The sequence below is a fragment of the Pelodiscus sinensis genome, chromosome 1 (assembly GCF_052426305.1).
Source record: "Pelodiscus sinensis isolate ZL-2025 chromosome 1, ASM5242630v1, whole genome shotgun sequence".
Taxonomy (NCBI): Eukaryota; Metazoa; Chordata; order Testudines; family Trionychidae; genus Pelodiscus; species Pelodiscus sinensis.
The window spans coordinates 87,904,518-87,924,185 of NC_143052.1; the positions used below are offsets into that span (position 1 = coordinate 87,904,518).

The following is a 19,668-nucleotide window of genomic DNA, read 5'->3' on the forward strand; positions in this document are numbered from 1 at the left end:
TCCCTCTGATCATTGCTTATCAACTTGGACATTAATAATACTTTCTGGTCTGGTCCTGAGCAGATCCTGGAAGCTAAGGCAAAGGAGGCAGGGGTGCAGGTGGTATTCTTGTTTATCCTCCCAGATGTGCAGAAGGCCTCAGGAACGGTTTTCCCACTAGAAATGCAACCTTCCCTCTCTTGGTATTCACACCTCCCCATCAACTTGTGGGAGTGTGTCACATCCATCCTGACTGAATTGGCCTTGTTAACACTAGTCCTACACTTGAAAGTAACTCTCTGTTTTGGTATACTAAATCTGTTATTCTTTAATGTGCCACAGGAGACCTTGTTGTTTTTGCTACCAGGGTTACTCCTCTGAGAATGATAGATTTAATGATTCTAAGGAAAGGAAGGGAGAGACCAGCCGAATAAGGAAAATTATAGTTTTAAAAAGTAGACTTTAACAAACACAGAGAATTAGTAGGCAAGCTACCATGGGAAGCAAATCTAAGGGAAAAAGGAGTTCAGGAGAGTTTGCAGTTTCTTAAGGAGACAATATGAAAGGTACAACTGTGAACTGTCCCAAAGTGAAAAAAATCTCAAAGGGGTAGCTATGTTAGGGAATGTCTACTCTATACTAGTAAATTAATTTGAAATAACTATTTTGAAATACAGTGAACCCTCGTTTATCGCGGTAGATAGGTTCCAAACCCGACCGCGATAGTTGAAAATCCGCGAAGTAGGGACATGTATATTTAACATGTATACAGCGAGCCCTCGCTACTTCGCGGTTCGACCATCGCGGATTCACGTATATACATAATGTAATGAAAAAAGTCCGCGAAGTCGTGAATCCGCGATGGTCGAACCGCGAAGTAGCGAGGGTTCACTGTAAGTGTTTTTCCTTGTGGAAAACAGGAGTTATTATTTCAAAATAACCCGCCCTCTATTGCTTGGTAGTGTGGATATTCCACTTGTTATTTTGAAATAAGGAGAGTTACTTCAGAATAGCTCCCTAGTGCAGACCAGAGCTAAGTCTGTAGCTTTAAAAACAATGAGTAGTCCCTGTGGCACCTAAGGCTGTGTCTACACAGCCGTGTTATTTCAGAATAATGTCAGTTATTCTGAAATAACATAGTGTACATCTACACAGCAAGCCCATTATTTCAAAATAAATTCAAAATAATGGGCTTCTTACTCCCACTTCTGTAAACTTCATTTCATGAGGAGTAAGGGAAGTCGGGGGAAGAGTGCTCTATTTTGAAATAATTGTCGGGTATACAGCGCCAAAAGTCGAAATAAGCTATTTCAACTTAAGCTATGCAATTAGCATAGCTCAAGTTGTGTACCTTATTTTCAGTTTAGCTCTGCTGTGTAGACGTGCCCTTAAAGACTAACCAACATATATATATATTATCATGAGCTTTCCCAGACAAAATAATAAAGAGCCAATATGGCTTCATCAGGAGCTCTTTAATCACCTAAATATCAAAAAAAGAATCCAAGAAAAAGTGACATATGGTAAAGATGTAAAAGGTTACCTGGTTAACCAGTTACCCAGTAAGGATTAGACTTACCAGACAGGTAACTAGTTAACTGGGCTGGGTGGTGGGAACCTGAACAGGGTAGGAGGCCACACTGGTAGCCCTCCAATCCCACTCTGGCCCTGGGAAGGGGCATGCAGGACTCCCAGCCCCAGCAGTTGCAGTCCTGCTGTCAGCCCCAGCCCTGCTGCTCCCCATGTGAGGGCAGGTGAGATTCTGGCCTGGGCGCATCGCAGCAGCAACTCTGGCCTCAGAAGGGGGCTGGCAGGGCCCTGGTGTGCCACAGGCAGAGGGCACTCCAGCCCAGCTGGAACAGCCCCCCACTTGTGCAGTGATGTGGGGAGCCGGGCAAAGCTAGAGCAGACCCCTGACAATGGGGGTCTGCTTCAGACCATTGGACCACACCTCACTGCAGTGGGGTAGGTTTGCCAGGTGTCTGGTATGGACCCAGACAGTGCGGTATTTTCACCTCCTGTCCAGTAAAAAAAATGCAGAAAATACTGGACACTTAAAAATGTCTGGTATTTTCTGATTTTTTTCCTGACCAGGGAGTGAAAATACTAGTCTGTCCAGGTCAATACCAGGCATTTGGCAACCCTAAGCAACCGGGCCCAGCCCGCCTGCTTCCTTTTCTCCCCCTGGGTTCTACAGGGGAATTGTCTGGTCTGGAGCAGGGAAAGAAGGCAGAGAAGATAAGATGGCTGCCATTGAGTCACAAACAGCTGCCTCTCAGAAAATCATACCTAGGGCTACTGAGCATGTGTAGTGCAACTGAGCATGCTCAGTAAGAGCTACTGTTGCCCTCACTCTGCCTCTACACCTGCAGCCTGTTAAGAGTGGCTGAGCCCAGCCCCTGCTCTTAAAGGGGCCATGCTGGTTTTTTTAAATTTATTATTTTTCCTTAACTCTCGGGGTCTTTTTTTTTTCTTAAAAACTTTGGTCTCCCCCCCCTTTTTTTTTCCAACAGAATTTTTTCCCCAGTGGGGTTTTTTTGGGGGGAGAGAGGTGTTCGGTATTTTTGTTTAAACCATCTGGCAACTCTATGTGTGAGTGCTGCCCCTGCTGAACTGGGCTGGAGCAGCCCTTTCCCTTCCCCCGGATCACATTTATTGGTTAAACATTTTGGTTAACCGATTAATTGTTTAACCATGATCTTACCTTCCTAACACATGGGCAAATTACTAAGAAGGATTACAAAAGAATAATACAAGCAAGTAGGAAAAAAATCACAACTGCTAAGGGACATACAAGTCAAAAAGAAATTCTTTAAAATGTACATGAGCATCAAGAGAAAGCAATGAAAAATCAAACACACAAATATAAATTAGAGAATAATTGACTGTGTGGCAGTAGTGCTGAAAAGTATTTGTGAGTAATAGAGGATCACCAGCTAAATATGAATCAACAATATGATGTTTGTACAAAGATTAATATTCTTTTTGGTTGCTTTCAGATGAGTGTTTTATGTAAGATATGGGTGCTAATTATCTCGCTCCTCTTGGCACTGATAAAGTCTCAGTGAGAGTATTATTTCCAGTTCTGAGAACCACACTTGGGAAAGATGCGAATAAATTGGAGAGAGGCCAGAAAAGCAAAACAAATAGGTAACTATTTAAAAACTTGATATATGAGGAAAGGTTAAAAAACATGAGCATTTTTTTTTCTTGAGAAAAGACTGAGGGAAGAGCTGATGACAGTATTCAAACATATTGTGTGGGCTGTTATAAAAAGGATTGTGATCAGTTGTTCTCCATCTCCACTGAAAGTGGACAAGTAGTATTGGAATTATAATTTGCAGCAATGGAGATTTAGATCAGATACTAAGAACATTTTACTATCTGTAGTGATAGTTAAGCTCTGGGATTGGCTTCTAAGGGAGGTTTTGGATTCCCCATCACCGGAAGTTTTTAAAAACAGGTTGCACAATGATATATCAGGGATGGTCTAAGTTTATCTTGTCTTATCTCAAGAAAGGGGGCTGTACTTGATAACTTCTCAAAGTCCCTTCCAGCCTTTCTTTTCTATGAGTCTGTATATTTGTAGCTATGTATATTTAAGTTTTTGATTTACAAAGCATCTTTGGCAAAATAATAAAGCATGTTATTGGCAAAATTGAGATTGTATGTGTCCAAAATATGAGGAATATATGTTTTAACCTGTATTAATATAGTGCATACATGTGATTTCCCAAATAGATAATTGATGTGTGCTGTGTTTTGCATCTGATTCATAGTTCTGTCTAGCCTCCCTTATTTTTGTTTCTAAATCTAGTTATTTGTTAGATTTGTTTCTAAATCTAGTCAATTAAAATGAAGCAAAAAGTAATTGCTGCTGACAATTTACAAATGCATAAATCTTGGGCAAAGAAAATGATCTGTGTCTTCATTGGAGGATTGAATGATTGATAATTGAAGAAGTTGGACTACACTAGTTTAAGTACCAATAATGTAGTTTATCCACCGTATACATGCTGTTTTGGGAGCTGTTTGCCACCATTATTGTTACTAATATACAGTACTGTAACAGATGCCCTTGACACCTTTTGTCCCACACTTCCTGGAACAGTTTCCCAAAGCAGTTGGTTGTAGGAAATAGGGTTGGCCAGATGGTTTAACAAAAAATACCAACCCCCTCCCCCCCAAAAAGCAGGAAAAAATTCTGTTGAGAAAAAAAAGGGGGAGACCAAAGTTGTTGAGAAAAAAAGAGGGGATGCTGCACCTTTAAATGGACCCACGCTAAGCATGCCCCAACCCAGTGCACTCACCCCTTCCCTAGAGCCAGGTGCCCCAGCACTCGGGAGCGCCCCGCCCCAATCAAATCCTCCCTCCTCCCTCCCCTGCAGAGCCAGGCACCGGAGGAACAGGACGGCCTGGTAAGGAAATCTTACTTTTAAAGTCACCACTCCTGCCACCTGGCCCAGCTGCCTCAGCTCACAGTGTGTAGAGGGAGGCAGCACGTGGCCAGCTCCCAGGTCTCTGCTCAAAGCGTCACATGAGCCAGAGCAGCGTGCAGTCCACTCCCACCCCAGCCCTGCGCCCCCCTAGGTGGCGCCCCGTGGGAAAGTGCCCTTTCCTACCCCCCCCCCTTGCTATGCCTCTGCTGCGCTCCTCACTCCCCTGCCCACGCCAGACGAGGCAGGGGAAAATTGTCCCCACCGGGTTTCCGTCTGAGGGAAACAGGAAGTACTGGACATTTCACATGTTTGGTATTTTCTGGGGTTTTTTAACTGGACAGAAGCTGCAAATACTGGACTGTCCGGGCCACTACCGGACACCTGGCAACCCTAGCAGGAAATTTCAAAATGCCTTCTGGGACTATGTGATAACATTGCATGCCTGAAGTCCTTGGGAATCAATGCTATTTCCAGTTCACTTTACCTAAAGATAAGATGAGGTGAATATTTATGTTCTTTTCTCAGTGAGTAAAATTTCTGGTGGAGCTTTTATAAAGCAATTATGAGCAAAACGCCTTAGTCCCACTTCTTGAGCAACTGGCTCTGTGCAATACTTGATCAATCAGCGCACTAGATGGGATACCTGTCAATGCTGAAGTGCTGCAGCAGCACAATGATACTATTTAAACCCTGGGTTTGTGATGTCAGAAACCTGGGCTGCTGTGACCTTGGTTTGGATTCATGGCCTTCATCAGTATTAAGAGTAATGAACAACATGGGAATTTAAGGAACAGTTAGTGAAGACGAAATTGTAACCAGAGTGATTGGTCGCTCTCTCACATAAGAGGCCACCCAGAACCACTTCAGCCAGGGCTTTAGGTCACCAGTTGCTTCCGAGTGCTGGTGCCAGAGCCTTGCAGAGACACGCGCTTAAAGGGACCCTCCCTGGACAGCCGTTTCTCTGCTTCTACTGCAGGCTTGCTACCTCTTTGAGGGACAGCAAAGCTCTCGCAGTGCCTGCTGAGGTTGCCCCGCTTTTTTGGATGCCACAGCTTTTTCCTTTGTGCCATGGAGCCGGAGCTGCCCCTGAGCATGCAATGGCTCCACATGGCCATGCTGCAATTTCTGCAGCAATTTGTGCCGGCTGCCTTCCTGGTTCTGCCCAAGCTCAATCCCGAGTTCATTCTTGGGACCTCTCCCTGGGTGCAGGAGATACACTGTGGCAACCGCACCCCAAAGTGGAGAGGCATTTTTGGTGGTTCAACACCAGTTCGGACTGGTGGGACTAGCTGGTCCTGGAGTGGTGGGACGACCAGCAGTGGCTCCAAAACTTCCACATGCGGAAGGCCACCTTTTTGGAGCTATGTGCCTGGCTCACCCCTGCCCTCTGGAGACATGACACCTACCTGCAACACGCCATCTCCCTGGAGAAGCGGGTCACAATCGCCGTCTGGAAGCTTGCCACCCCAGACAGTTACCGGTCGGTGGGCAACCAGTTCAGCATAGGGAAGTCCACCATCAGGGAAGTAAGGCACTCTTGGGCTGCAGTCCCTGCATGGGGAGGGGGGGAAGAGTCCAGGAAAAGGGGAATCCTTGGGAAAGGGAGGTTGGGAAGCATGGACGGTGGAGTAGGGGTGGAGGGAAAGTCCCATCCCTGGGAGGTTGTGCTATCCCACCTTCACACAGACCTGCTTCTGAGGGGTGGCCTCAGGGAGTGGTGCCTGGGGTATTTGGGGAAGGGAGTATGGGAGGGGGACGGACGCCTCTCAAGGGCTTAGGCACTCTTGCTCTCATTCTCTGTTTTGTGTGTTTGTTTGTCTCCTTCTGCAGGTTGTGAAGGCCATCAACTCCATCCTGCTGTGGAGGGTCATCCACCTGGGAGACGTGGACCCAATCATGGCCGCATTTGCTGCCCTGGGGTTCCTTAACTGTGCTGGTGCCATAGATGGGACCCACATACCGATCCGTGCACCTGAACATCGAGCGGCCCAGTATATTAATAGGAAGGGCTACTTCTCTATGGTGCTGCAGGCGCTGGTTGACTACCATGGACATTTCATGGACATTTTTGTTGGGTGGTCAGACAGGACACACGATGCCTGCATCTTTCAGAACTCTAGCCTGTACAGGAAGCTGAAGGTGGGCACATTCTACCCCAGCCATGAATTAGCAGTTGGGGATGTGCCAATGCCATTCATTGTGTATTGTGGGTGATGTGGCCTACCCCGATTCCATGGCTCATGAAGCTTTAAACTGGACCCCAGCAGGGACCAATTCAATGCCAGCCTGAACTAGGCCAGGATTGAGCTCGAGTGTGCCTTTGGCCATGTCAAGGCTGATTCCCTACTCTGGCATGAGGAATGCAGAAGTGGGAGCTTGAAAAAACTACCCCAAAACCTTATCTTTCCAGGCTCTGGTATAAAACTTCCATCCAAAATCCTAAAAAATCTAGATTTTGGGGATAAAAATCTCCTGACACCGCCCACGTAATGGTAAGAAAACTAGGCAAGAGATCACTTGGGAAATCTTAGCCCTAAAGTAAAACCAGGACACAAAACTGAACCAATACCAGGTTAATAAAAAAGCAAGAACTTTTATTATCCCCACCATACTCCTATTACAAGCATAATGACTAGATGGAAAAGTCACCAATTAATATACTCATCGGGGACTCCCATGGGCCAAAAACATAGTTACAAAGGAGAGGAAAGCCCATTTTTAAATGCACAGACATCAGATTACCATTCCCAAACCATAAAACAAAACCGAATGGATTTATCTAAACTTTACCCCACATACAGATGGTGAAGAGTCTTTTCTTGGAGAGAGACATGTATCTGGAGAGTCAACTGACCAGAGACAAAGGAGGGAAAACCCCCAAATTCCTTTGTCTCAGTTTGAAATCCCTACTTGCATTTCTATTGGTTGACTGATACCTGGCTAGGTACAGTTAACATTTTAGTCCCCAGGCTGCTGCCCATCCCTTATGGTCATGACACACACCCCAAATCGCAGACGGTGCTGGACAGCTTCTGGACACAGTGGCTGTGATTTCTTCTTGGAGGTCTGGGATAAAACATAGTAAATATGTATATTCACACTTGACTAGACTAGTGAATACATGAAAAGGAAACAAAACCCTTCCACATCTGTGGAGTACTATGACTGACATACAGAGAGAGTCCTAAGTAAATTTCTTGTAGAGCCTTTCTTTTGCAGGGCCTTTTTGCCAAGGCCCCATGTTGTTGTTGACTCATTTCAACTGCCCCTTTAACCAACCAAACTCTCAGTCTCAAAATCAAATTTAGAATAGCGTGGGGTCCTGAATCAAAACTCAATTGACCAGGTTCTGTGCATCTTGTTGAATACACCACTGTCACACACCAGGCCAGGTCTTGGCACTGCTGACTGTGTCAGCTCAGGGTGAATTGCTTTAAACGAGGGCTATTTACTGCCCTCAACTGGGGAACCTTTTCCAAGGCACCCCACCAGTTACATATAGCAATTCAGTTGCCACTCTGGCCTGCAGGAAGCCTCCCCAGCAAAATTCCTCAGACACTCCTGCTTCCCTGTGCCACAATCAGTCTGAGGTCTCACACACAGGTGAGGGATTATAAAACCCGATCTCACCAACTCCACACTGACAGCTACCTGGCTAGGTACAGTTAAACCCTTAGTCCCCAGGCTGTTCCCATCCCTTATGGTCATGACAGGCTGCCTTGCCTCAAGGCGCATTTCAGGTGCCTGCTGATCCGCCTCGACATAGGGGAACACAACATCCCTGAGGCAGTCACAGAATGTTATGTCCTCCACAACGTTGTGGAGTGGAAGGGGGAGGTCTTCCTCCCGGGGTGAGGGCCATGAGGGGTGACCCTTTAAGCAGCTGCATACAGCTGCCATCCTACAGGCTCATCAGGCTGGGGTGCACACCCAGGAGGCACTGAGGGAGAATTTCTCTCAAGGATCTCAGTAAGTCTCCCCAGGGCCTTCTCAATAGGGGCCTATGGCTTGCTACCCCATCCCTTTCCCACCACAACCTCTCCCTTCACCCCCTTCCCTGACCTCTCAATAAAAACACCTGTTTGGTTTTTCAACAAAATGAACTCTGTATTGATCTTTCATTACAAAAAGCTGGGGGGGGGGTCTCATAACCTGGAGCGGGAGGGGAGCTCCGAGTGGCATGGGGGGTGGGCAGCTGGATGTGCCACCTCAGATGTGGGGACCTCATGAGCCTTGGGGTTGAGTGGGTCCAGGGAACACGGGGGTGGGCAGGAGAGAGGGTGAAGTGATGTCAGGGACAGCAGGGAGGACAGGGGGAGGGGCCATGGGCATTGCCTGGGAAAGGACCAGAGGCATCACTTGCGGGGCAGCGGGAGGGGACATAGCAGGGAGGGCAGGAGGGTGGTAAGGCAGGAGGAGTGACAGTAGGTGGATGTGCCATCATTTCTCTCGTGACAGCACACATGCTATCGCACTACTGCATTAGCTGGTCCCAGGTGCGGTTCTGCCACTCAGCGTCCTCGTGGATCTTCTGCACCAGGGTCTGCTGCATGTTGTGCAGGATGCTGACATGCTGCTGCATGAGGTCTTCCTGGATGCTGGCACGCTTTCGGGAGCCCTGGGCTCTGGTGGCTGCCACGGGTGGTGTGGCTTGCCCCACAGTCCCAAATGGGCCAGCTGTGGAGAACACAAAGAGGGAGAGGCAGTTAGTGATCCATGCAGACACTGTCCCTGAACCCATGCTCTCCTCTGTGAGCAGCAACCAACAGTCCTCCAGCCAGAGGAGGGGGATGTCCCAGGAACAAGGCCATGTGTGGCCTGAACAGCAGGCTATGCCTCACAGGGGCCCCAAGGTGCCCAGGGGACCATGCTGCCCACTTCCCCCTTCCTCTGCCCAGCCCACAGACAAGCAGGCAAGGGAAGTGTCCGGCCACAGTGGGATCCCTTGGGTGGCAGAGGAGCCGGGAGTAGCATGGGCCTCCCTGGGGTCCACATGTACACCTGCACCTGGCAGCACTGTCCGTGGGAACGAGTGGTGCCTCGCATGTTCAGGCATGCCCACATGCTGTGTGCGGCACTCCTCGGGGTGTGCGGGATTGTACCTGCACTCTTCTGGCCAGTCTGCTTCCAGCCGTGGCAGGTCCTGGGAGGGGCCCCCCCATCCAGGGTTGGATGTGTGTGGCCTCCCTTGAGCCTGGCAGTAGGATCCCACCCGTGCTCAGGGGCTGCCTGCTGGGTCTGCATGGTGCACACTATTGCTCATGTGCACAGACTGCAGCACAATGTCCAGCCCAAGCGGCCCAGCGACGCTCACACCCCGCCCCCTCTGTGCCCGCCTCCCCTGCCCTGTGTGTGTTGCAAACTGAGAGCGCTCACCTGAAGCTCCCTCCCTGGTGTCAGACGAGGCCTGGGAGATGTCCCGGCTGACTGGCACTGGCTCCAGGGACAGGATGACGGTGTCCATCTTGTCTACCTCCTCCTCCTCTTGCTGTCCCTGGTCCTCCTCTTCCTCCGCCATGACCTCTGGCCGGGCAATGATGGGTGACCTGTTCCAAGGTTGGGGATGGGTGTTCGCGCTCCACCAGAGACTCAGCCATGTGCTCAAAAATATGAGTGTTGCTGTGCTTGGAGCAGAGATCCTGCAATGTCTCCTCGCCCCACAGCTCGAGGAGGGATAGGATCTCCATTATGGACCAGGAGGGTGCCCACCTCTTGGTCCTTCTGGGTGGGTCCTGGGACCCCTGGGGCTGCTCCCTGCGAGGGCCAAGAGGATTTCAGAGGTCTTGTGGTTCTGCCATGGGTCAGCAGGCCTTTGGCAGGGAAAGCCACGTGGTCAGGTGCTGCTTCCAGGCTAGTTTCCTGCCGCAAGGTTTGTTCAGGGTGCCTGCAGCTTTAAGAGGTGCCTGGGGACAGGAACTATGGAGTTGTGATTACTGTGGACATAGTGGCCACCAGAACTCCACCATGAAGCCTCTAGGGGTTTCATGCCATGTTCGCGGATGATATAGTTATCATTGAGGAAGATGAAGAGAAGATAGTGAGAAGAGTGCAGGTACTAAACAAGGAAGGGAAGCAGTATGGACTGATTATGAATATCGATAAAATGAAGACAATGATATTTGGAGATAAGGAATAGGAAGGAAGATCAGCGTAGATGGGATCAAACTAGAGAATGTAAAGAAAGAAGTTCACATATTTGGGGAGCAACATGATGTATGATCGAGGCTGTAAGAAGGAAATAGTGACTAGAAGAGAGAAAGCAAGAGTGAGTTTGAAGGACCACCAGACTGACCAAGGGGGACACTCTACCCATGTACCTGTCTGCTTCACAGCCACTGACTCTATAGTCTATGGGTGCATACCCGAGAACACTTATTCTCAAGACACTTACAAATTTTCACGCACCCAAACCTGGGATAATTCTGGTTATGTACCCTATATATATGGCTGTGTCTAGACTGGCCAGTTTTTCCGGAAAATCAGCCACTTTTCTGGAAAAACTTGCCAGCTGTCTAACACTGTCCGCTTGAATTTCCGCAAAAGCACTGACTTCCTACTGTAAGAAATCAGTGCTTTTTGCGGAAATACTATTCTGCTCTCGTTTGGGCAAAAGTCCCTTTTGCCCAAAACTTTTGCACAAAAGGGCCAGTGTAGAAAGCTGAGATTTGTTTTCCGCAAAAAAGCCCCAATTGCGAAAATGGTGATCAGGGCTTTTTTGTGGAATAGTGCGTCTAGATTAGCCACGGACACTTTTCCGCAAAAAGTGCTTTTGTGGAAAAGCATCCACGCCAATCTAGACGCTCTGTTCCGAAAATGCTTTTAATGGAAAACTTTTCCATTAAAAGCATTTCCGGAAAATCATGACAGTCTAGACGTAGCCTATGTGTCTTGTGAACTTTGTAACTGATTCTTATATTTCATAATCCAAACTTGACCCCAGATGCCTTCCATTTAAAACTATGTAACATGAACTTGATTTCAAACACTAGCTTTAATAATATGTTTTAAACAGAGAGCCTAGCACAGAGTAAGGAACATTCTAATTTCAATGAAACTCAAAGGAAAGATATTTTACCTCAGCCTGGAGAGACAGTTGTTATCTGGCTGAAGAACGTTTGTGTTTCCTCTCAGGGCTACATTTTGGGAAAATGAATTCATTTATTTGGGGCTTGAGATGTAAAGGGGGGAAAGCTTTAAAATGACTTCATAAGACCAGTCCCTGTCACCCAGTATCACAGTTAAAAACTACCTGGCCAAGCCTCAGACTTCCATGCTCACTCCCCTCAAAATTGCATTCTTTCCTTAAGTGTAGGTATGTGGGTTATTTATCATCCCTGCTGCATAAGGAGTTGATTAAATAAAGTGCATCAAACATTATGGAAATAAATTATAAAATGGATTTTGGAAGAAGGGACTTGTGATGGTCTGATAAGCATTTGAGAGATTCCTCTATAGCTCGTTTTGGCTTACTCAGGAACTTGAATCCTTCTGGGCTGCAGTCCTGGTATAGGCTGGGAGTCCAGACAGGAAATACCAATGTATTTACTCAGACTCTATGCTCCCCATAAAAAACAGGTTCCTCACCTATTGCCTTGTAAAAACCAGGGCACCCATAGTAAACTCGATACCACTTGATGACACTGAAACAGTGCTTCCTGAAGTCCTTAGCATTCTATACACCTCGCGGACACATGAGCTGAGAGTTGTAATCCTCTGGGGCACCTCTACACTGCAGGGCTAAAGCCAAAATAAGCTACGCAACTTGAGATATGTCAATTGCGTAGCTTAAGTCAAAATAGCTTATTTCAGCTTCTGGCGCTGTCTATACAGCAGGACATTTGAGAAAGAGCACTCTTCCTCGGACTTCCCTTACTTCTCATGAGGGTTACAGGAGTCAGTAAGAAGTTCTCCAGATCGCTATTATTTCAGCATTAAGTTGAAATAACTGCTTGCTGTGTAGATATGGATGGTTATTTTGAAATAACATCAGTTATTCCTATGCTGTGTAAACATAGCCCCTGAGATCCTCTTAACTTAATTCTTCAGGGTGTACACCCGTGGTCATCAACCCGTCGATCGTGATCGATGGGTTGACCGGGCAGGTATGACCAGTCAATTGTGAGGCGTTCTGTTCCCTCCCCCGCATTTCCTCTCACCCCCAAGAAGCAGCCCCTGCTGATGCTACCTCCAGCAACAATGGAGGTAGTGCTGGCTTCCTGCGGCATGGGGGGGGATGTCCCGGAGCTGAGCGCCCGGTCCGGAGCTTTAGAAAGCACACGGGCTGCTTTTCCCCTCTCCCAAACAGTTGGCACGCATCCTGAAAAGCCGAGCCTGTCACGTGCCAGTGACTTCCTTCCACCTGCTGCCTTCCTGAGTGTTTGTGTGTGGGGAAGTATGAGTCCCACGACTGCGTCAGCTCCAACTGCTCAGGAAATGTGTGACTGTCGAGGGGAGCAGAGGAGCAGGGCATGCGCTTCCTGAGCAGTTGGAGCTAGTGTAGTCCCGGGACTCCTACTCTCCCCACCATGCAGGAAAGCAGCAGGGGGAAAGGAAGTCGCCGGTGTGCAACAGACCCGCCCAGCGTTTCAGGAAGTGTGCTCTTTGGGGGAGGGGAAGAGCAGCCCGTGTGCTTCCTGACACCTGGACCTGGAGTGCACCTGCAGGATTCCCAGGTACCAGCCCAAGCTGTCCCTGTCCCCTCCCCCAGCCAGACCCTCCCCACGAGTACCCTGCCCCACCACTCACCAGCACCCTGCCCTCTGCCCCAGCACCCTGTCCCCCTGCCCCCACTAGCACCTTGCCTCCTGCCCCAGCCCCCACCAGCACCCTGCCTCCTGCTCAAACCCCCACCAGTACCTACCTCTGGCCAGACCCCCACCAGCACCCTGCCCCCCTGGCCAGACTCCCCTGCACCCTGCCCAAACCCTCACCGGCACCTTGCCCCGGCCCCCTGGCCAGACTCCCACCAGCACCCTGCTCTTGCCCCCTCCCTCCTGGCCAGACAACTACCTCCAGCTTGCTCCTGTGTACCCTATTTTCCACCCAGATTCTGTACCCCCATCCCTTTCCCACTCACTGGCAGCCTTGTGCCACACATTGGATCCCTCATTTTTGCCCCACCTCCGATTCTAGAGTCCCACAAATTCCACTAACCTTGGAACCCAGAAGAGTTAATCTGGCCTGGGGCTGGAGTGCCAGGGGAATGAGGTGTCTCAGTTGCGGCCACATTAGTAAGGCTTGAGGGATTTTGGAGTAGTTTGTTTGCATCTCACTTGTGTGGCCCCAACTGATTTTTCTGTGGGTCAGAAACCTCTGACCCAAAAGAGGTTCCCTGCTCCTCTCATAAAGACAATGCTGAAACATTTTGTGCTGGACATATTTTATTTAAAAATGAAGCCTGACTAACAAGCCCCCATCTGGCCGCAGCATTGTAACACTCCTGCACTCCCCAGACCTGAGCCTGTCATACACTGGAACCTCATCCTCCTGAGACTCACACATCCCCAAACTCCTGTACCTCCACAACCTCAGTCTTCTGCCACAGCACTCCTGCACCAACCACAAACTGCAAATCTGTGTCCTGAGCCCCTCACACACTCCAACCCAAGCTCCTGCACTCCCATATCCACAAGCCTATGGCTTGCTCAGCACCCCAACCTTCTACCTGACCCCAACACTCCCCAGCCGGGAGCCCCCTCCCTGAGCCAGCATCCCCTGCACTCCCATATCCACAAGCCTATGGCTTGCTCAGCACCCCAACCTTCTACCTGACCCCAACACTCCCCAGCCGGGAGCCCCCTCCCTGAGCCAGCATCCCCTTCTCCCCTCCTCCTGAACCCAAATTCCGTCCCAGAGCTTGCACCTCTCACCCCTTCCCACAGCCAAATCCCTCATTCCCACCCCAGAGCCCTCACCTTCCATTTCAGTCCAGTGAGAGTGGTGAGTAAGGGTTAGGGACAGCAAGTGATGGAGAACAGAGAGTGATGTTTCAAGGAAGGGGTGGGGTAGATTTCAGCTTGTCCTGACATTTAAAAAATGATCTTGGGTGTAAAAAAGGTTGGAGACCACTGGTGTCCATGTCCATGTTTGAAGTACAGCAAAGTAGAAGGGAAGATAGAAGGAAGGAAAACAGAACAGTTGACTAGGCAGGAAATGCAGACAACTACTGAATTTGAAAAGCCCGCCCAAAGCAAGAATAGATCAGTGCAGCAGGTGGTTGCTCATTTCCTCTGGGGAATTTCTATAACTTCAATATTTTGGCATCATGTCCAGTGACTTGAGAGGCTAATTTGAACACATTCTGCTCCTCTAAGTGTGTTCTAGTGGTTCATTTTCAAACATGTATGCTGCTTTTAGCTTTTATCTGATTAATACATGTAATTTATTATATTCTACACATATCTTGGTATTTTTGTATTTCTGCCACTCTAATTTGTGAAGATACCTTTTCAGAGTGACCTTCCATTTGAGACAAAGCAACCCCAATAAAAGGAGTAGGAAGGTGGATAATACACGGAACATCTATGCACTTAAATGCCATTCCAGCTTTTATACATTTCCCTTTATTATATCATTACAATAGCATTTTATTCTTAAAAAGGAAATATTAAGTTTTAACAGAGAAATCTATTGAAATTCATCTGCCGATTAGAAAGGCACATTCATTTATATATAATATAGGAAATATTATGAAAAAAAGTTGCTCATAGTTAATATGAATACTCACGTTACTGTATTGATAAAAACAAATAATTTAGCTCTTTTCTGATATTGTGGGTGGCTCTGAAAAGAGCCTTTGGGTTATTTTAAGCAAATTCTGACTTCTCGTTTCTTCTACACCGGCTTTACTTGCTTTTAGCTTTATGGCTTTCAGTTTTCTTGGGCAGTAGCACAGCCTGGATGTTGGGCAGAACACCCCCTTGAGCGATGGTGACTTTCCCCAGCAGCTTGTTGAGTTCCTCGTCATTACGAATAGCCAGCTGCAGGTGGCGGGGGATGATTCTAGTTTTCTTGTTATCTCGAGCAGCATTACCAGCCAACTCCAGAATTTCAGCAGTCAGATATTCTAGCACGGCAGCCATGTACACAGGAGCTCCAGCTCCAACTCGCTCAGCGTAATTACCTTTCCGCAGAAGCCGATGAACGCGGCCCACCGGGAACTGCAAGCCAGCACGAGAAGAACGAGACTTTGCCTTAGCCCGCACTTTGCCGCCCTGTTTTCCTCGACCCGACATTGCAACTCTCCTTATCAATGCCCCCACACGCAACAGAAACAAATCGGGAAAGCATAATGACGCAACGAATCTTGCCTTTTTATCCCTTTTCCTGGACGGATTAGTGAATTGTGATTGGTTAAAAAATGTCACTGTCTGCGCCACCAATGAAGACAAGGATCTCATATTGACCAATTACAGCATAAAACGGGACACATATGTTTTGTCTACGTTCCAATAGAACACTAGAAAACTTAAGCTGCTCATTTGCATAGCTAACCTATAAATAGAGGGAGGAACACGGGCTTTTTTTTCCTGACTTCGTTGTTGTGGTGTGAGCATCTACCTAGTTATTAAAATGCCTGAGCCGGCTAAATCTGCTCCTGCTCCAAAGAAAGGCTCTAAGAAGGCCGTGACCAAGACCCAGAAAAAGGGAGATAAGAAACGTAGAAAGACTAGGAAGGAAAGTTATTCAATCTATGTGTACAAAGTGCTGAAGCAAGTTCACCCGGACACTGGCATCTCTTCTAAGGCCATGGGCATCATGAATTCTTTCGTGAACGATATTTTCGAACGAATCGCTGGGGAAGCGTCTCGTTTGGCCCATTACAACAAACGCTCGACTATAACTTCGCGGGAGATCCAGACTGCGGTGCGCCTTCTGCTGCCAGGGGAGCTGGCCAAACACGCTGTGTCTGAGGGTACAAAGGCTGTTACCAAGTACACCAGCTCTAAGTAAAGATCTACTGAAAATGCTAACATCTCTATCCCAAAGGCTCTTTTCAGAGCCGCCCACCTATTCCGTAAAAGAGCTTTAGCACTAATGCATGTGTTGAATTGTTACCGACTTTATTCTGCGTTTTTAATTCGTCCTTTGTTACAGATTATAAATGTTCTTTATTACTTCTGTTTTGCAGTGGTTATCTGTCATTTTTCCTTACATGACTTTCCCCAGATGCAATGTAATGTAATGGATGTAAAACCGTATTTAAAAATTTACACATTCTTCACTCAAAACGTTTAATGAACTATTGTGTCCTACTTAAAATACCTCTTCTAGCGACTACGGTTTGCATTAACAAAACAAAGTACGCCATCTAATACAGAACTTCTGAGAAGCGTCTTGGTTTTAGGTTACATTTGTTTTGGAAATAAAAATCCGAGGACACTGTTTATGAAATATCGTAAATTAATCTATAGTTTCCATCTGTGTTTAACCTACATGTTAAAGATTAATAACATTGAGGGGTTCTGCATCGTATACAGTATTCAAACAATCTGAAGGGAAAAAAGTTCAGTTCGTCCTCTTCTTTTAAAATGATCTCGCATTAATGTAAGAATGGAAATACACAAAAATGTGGTCTATTTCCGTACCTTTTCTCTGGGACTAGCATTCGAATGTTCAGGAATCATAAATAAGGCCAGTTTGAAAATGAAACAGCGAGGCAAGTGACAGATACATAAAAAAAAACAGATTTCAGATAGTGGGCGACGGGGCCGGGCAATAATGGAAATCGGGCAATAACGATGTACGTGGGAAATGCGACTAGTTCTGTAGCCCTGCGAGTCGCGCGATATTAGAGACACAAGATAGGCGTTAGGTATAGGGTATAGCTTCTATTGTGTAATGCAAGCTTAAAATATCTCTCCACCAAACTAGAGAGTAGAGAAAACGGGGAGGTATTTAAAAGGGTGTTTTAGGGCAATAGGACTGGAAATAGGAAAATCAGGGTCCTTTCCCGGAGCGAGGGATTGAAGGATCGAGTCCTTAGTGAGGACAGCTTTTGTGATAAACCAGAGAAAGGGGGAGTATACCGAGTAATCGTCTCACAGCGCGGGGATTTTTCAAAACGTTGGAAGTGTCCAGTAAGATTTATCTTAATCTTCACTACCAACCAATCACAGGAGATGGTCAAACGAAACAGAGAACTTGCCGGGTTCTCTTGTACTGCCTTGTTTTGTTGGCAGGTAGCTATTGGTCGAAATGGCTGGGAACTAAGCAAGCCTAGAAAATCTACTGAGAGCTTAGTACCAAGCCACTGAGCAGCTGATATCTAGGTAAACAAAACATCGCCAGGGCGGGGACTGGAAACTCTCTGGCTGCACAGCGCTACAAAACCCACTTCGGTCATTTTAAATCTTTATTAAAACTACGCGGAAAGCCATTCCTTGTCCCCGCCCTAAAACAAACCAAGTACTCGAACCTGTCAAAACAATCTTTGGGATTCTGAGCGTGAAGCACGAACACAAGGATTTTGCTCTTTTTTTGAAACTTGTGGGTGGCTCTTAAAAGAGCCGTTGGGTCAGAAATTTTTTTCTAAAACTATAATTCTATTTTTTGGTCGCTGCTTTCTTAGCCTTTGCCGTTTTAGCCTTTGTTGGCTTGCGCTTGGCAGCTTTTGGTTTCACCGCCTTAGCCGGGCTCTTAGCTGCCTTCTTTGGCTTGGCGGCTTTCACCTTCTTCGGGCTCTTGGTAGCTTTCTTGACGGCAGAAGCTGCTGGTTTCTTGGCTTTCTTCGGGCTCTTTTTCGCCACCGCAGCCTTTTTGGGTTTCTTGGCGGCGCTGGCGGGTTTCTTGGCAGCTGGCTTCTTAGGCTTCGCCGCGGGCTTCTTCTTGGGTGCCTTTTCCTTGATCTCTCCCGGCTTCTTACTGAGTTTGAAAGAGCCCGAGGCGCCGGTGCCTTTGGTCTGCACCAAAACGCCTTTGCTCACCAGGCTCTTGAGCCCCAGCTTGATGCGACTGTTGTTCTTCTCCACATCGTATCCTCCGGCGGCCAGAACCTTCTTGAGAGCGGCCAAGGAGAGCCCTTTGCGCTCCTTGGAAGCGGACACCGCCTTGGTGATCAGCTCGGTCACGCTGGGACCGGAGGGCTTACGCGCTTTAGCGCTGGCTGCTGCTTTCTTCGGCTTCTTAGTAGTGGCTTTTGCCCCAGGAGCAGAAACAGCAGGAGCGGCAACAGGCGCAGTTTCCGACATGCTGACAAACGTTTTCTACGAATCAAAAGTAATTGAGCTGAAGAGAGTAGGTCAGATGCCTGAATTTATAGAGAAGAGCTGCTCTGTGATTGGTACGTTAAAGAGCCCGCCCAGCTGCAAGCCAAAAAGGGCTTTTCTCTCCTCTCTGTTTGTGTTTCTTTGGAGTTAAAAAAGTGTATTTTTTGCAAAATATCTATCACCAAATTGTCCTGTTTCTTAGACGGGTGAAGAGGAAAGGGGATATTTTCATCCAGTAGAGTTTCTTGTAAGAGAGAATAAAAATGGGGTAAAGAAGAGCAAATAAACCCTGATACTTAGTGCTGGAGAGACCTCTGAAGAGGGAAACTTTTGTTTTTCACTGTAAATTACAACTTTACCGTTAGCAATAAAATCATAACTGCAAAGAAATGTTGTTCTTTAGAGGGTTTTCTCCAACTCGGGGTATAAAGCCAGTTATTAAAATTAATGTTGTCAATATAAATTGATTTTGAAGAGAAGGAAGTAACACAAGCTCATCCCTGAACTGGCAGAATGGATTAGGAACTGTCTCCCTTCTCCAAATCCTTTATCCCCTAAAAATACTAAATTCTGCTGAAATAGTCCCACATGCAATGCCACAGGAGTCTGATTAAAGATTTATTTATTATCCAAGCATGTATATAGAAATAATTGTATCTGTCTAGATGTTCAAATAGTACAGATCGGTAATTTTGATGCTCTGAATTCATTGTTTCTAATAAAACAAAATTAAAATAAATAACTTCTTTGCATGAAATACACTAGCAAAATTAACATCTAATGAAATGTATGTGTTGTTTTAGTATGAAAGAAAATAAATATTTATGCTTTTATATTATCATTAAGATTTAAAAATAAGCCCCAAACTATTTTATAGCAACAATAATAGTAATAATAATAATAATTAATAACAAACATAAAAGTCCATTTTCTATGTAAATTTACTACTTTGCGAAGCTATCTTCTATAAACTGAATAATTAATTTCTCAAGTTATCTAACTGTATCCAAATTGTATCTGCATTGTACTTTGTCTTCATGTGA

The 19,668-nt window shown here is 46.9% G+C and overlaps 4 protein-coding genes across 4 annotated transcripts; 1 reads left to right on the forward strand and 3 right to left on the reverse strand.

Annotated features, from left to right (window-relative positions):
• Window positions 1-5,977: 5,977 nt before the first annotated feature.
• Window positions 5,978-13,224, reverse strand: LOC149525598 (uncharacterized). The gene is made up of 2 exons (XM_089780668.1): window positions 9,795-13,224; window positions 5,978-9,095 (listed from the first exon to the last, which is right to left on the reverse strand). The coding sequence occupies exons 1-2, from the start codon at window positions 9,934-9,936 to the stop codon at window positions 8,893-8,895; spliced, it is 345 nt and encodes a 114-aa protein (XP_089636794.1). The 5' UTR covers window positions 9,937-13,224; the 3' UTR covers window positions 5,978-8,892.
• Window positions 13,225-15,064: 1,840 nt separating this feature from the next.
• Window positions 15,065-15,712, reverse strand: LOC102448896 (histone H2A.J). The gene has a single exon (XM_006125902.4). It carries the CDS (start codon window positions 15,650-15,652, stop codon window positions 15,263-15,265), a length of 390 nt encoding a protein of 129 aa, XP_006125964.1. The 5' UTR covers window positions 15,653-15,712; the 3' UTR covers window positions 15,065-15,262.
• Window positions 15,713-15,934: 222 nt separating this feature from the next.
• LOC102449128 (histone H2B 8) lies at window positions 15,935-16,534 on the forward strand. Its single transcript, XM_006125903.5, has one exon. The coding sequence runs from the start codon at window positions 15,990-15,992 to the stop codon at window positions 16,368-16,370; it is 381 nt and encodes a 126-aa protein (XP_006125965.1). The 5' UTR covers window positions 15,935-15,989; the 3' UTR covers window positions 16,371-16,534.
• A 418-nt stretch (window positions 16,535-16,952) lies between these two features.
• Window positions 16,953-18,653, reverse strand: LOC102449374 (histone H1.10-like). Its single transcript, XM_075934748.2, has one exon. The coding sequence runs from the start codon at window positions 18,605-18,607 to the stop codon at window positions 17,963-17,965; it is 645 nt and encodes a 214-aa protein (XP_075790863.2). The 5' UTR covers window positions 18,608-18,653; the 3' UTR covers window positions 16,953-17,962.
• Between the last annotated feature and the right edge of the window lie 1,015 nt (window positions 18,654-19,668).

Coding starts and splice junctions, on each gene's coding strand:
- LOC149525598 (XM_089780668.1), bottom strand. CDS start 9,936: ATGGCGGAGGAAGAGGAGGACCAGGGACAGCAAGAGGAGGAGGAGGTA. Junction 9,096..9,794: donor CACCAGGGAGGGAGCTTCAG/GTGAGCGCTCTC, acceptor TGTTCTCCACAG/CTGGCCCATTTGGGACTGTG.
- LOC102448896 (XM_006125902.4), bottom strand. CDS start 15,652: ATGTCGGGTCGAGGAAAACAGGGCGGCAAAGTGCGGGCTAAGGCAAAG.
- LOC102449374 (XM_075934748.2), bottom strand. CDS start 18,607: ATGTCGGAAACTGCGCCTGTTGCCGCTCCTGCTGTTTCTGCTCCTGGG.
- LOC102449128 (XM_006125903.5), top strand. CDS start 15,990: ATGCCTGAGCCGGCTAAATCTGCTCCTGCTCCAAAGAAAGGCTCTAAG.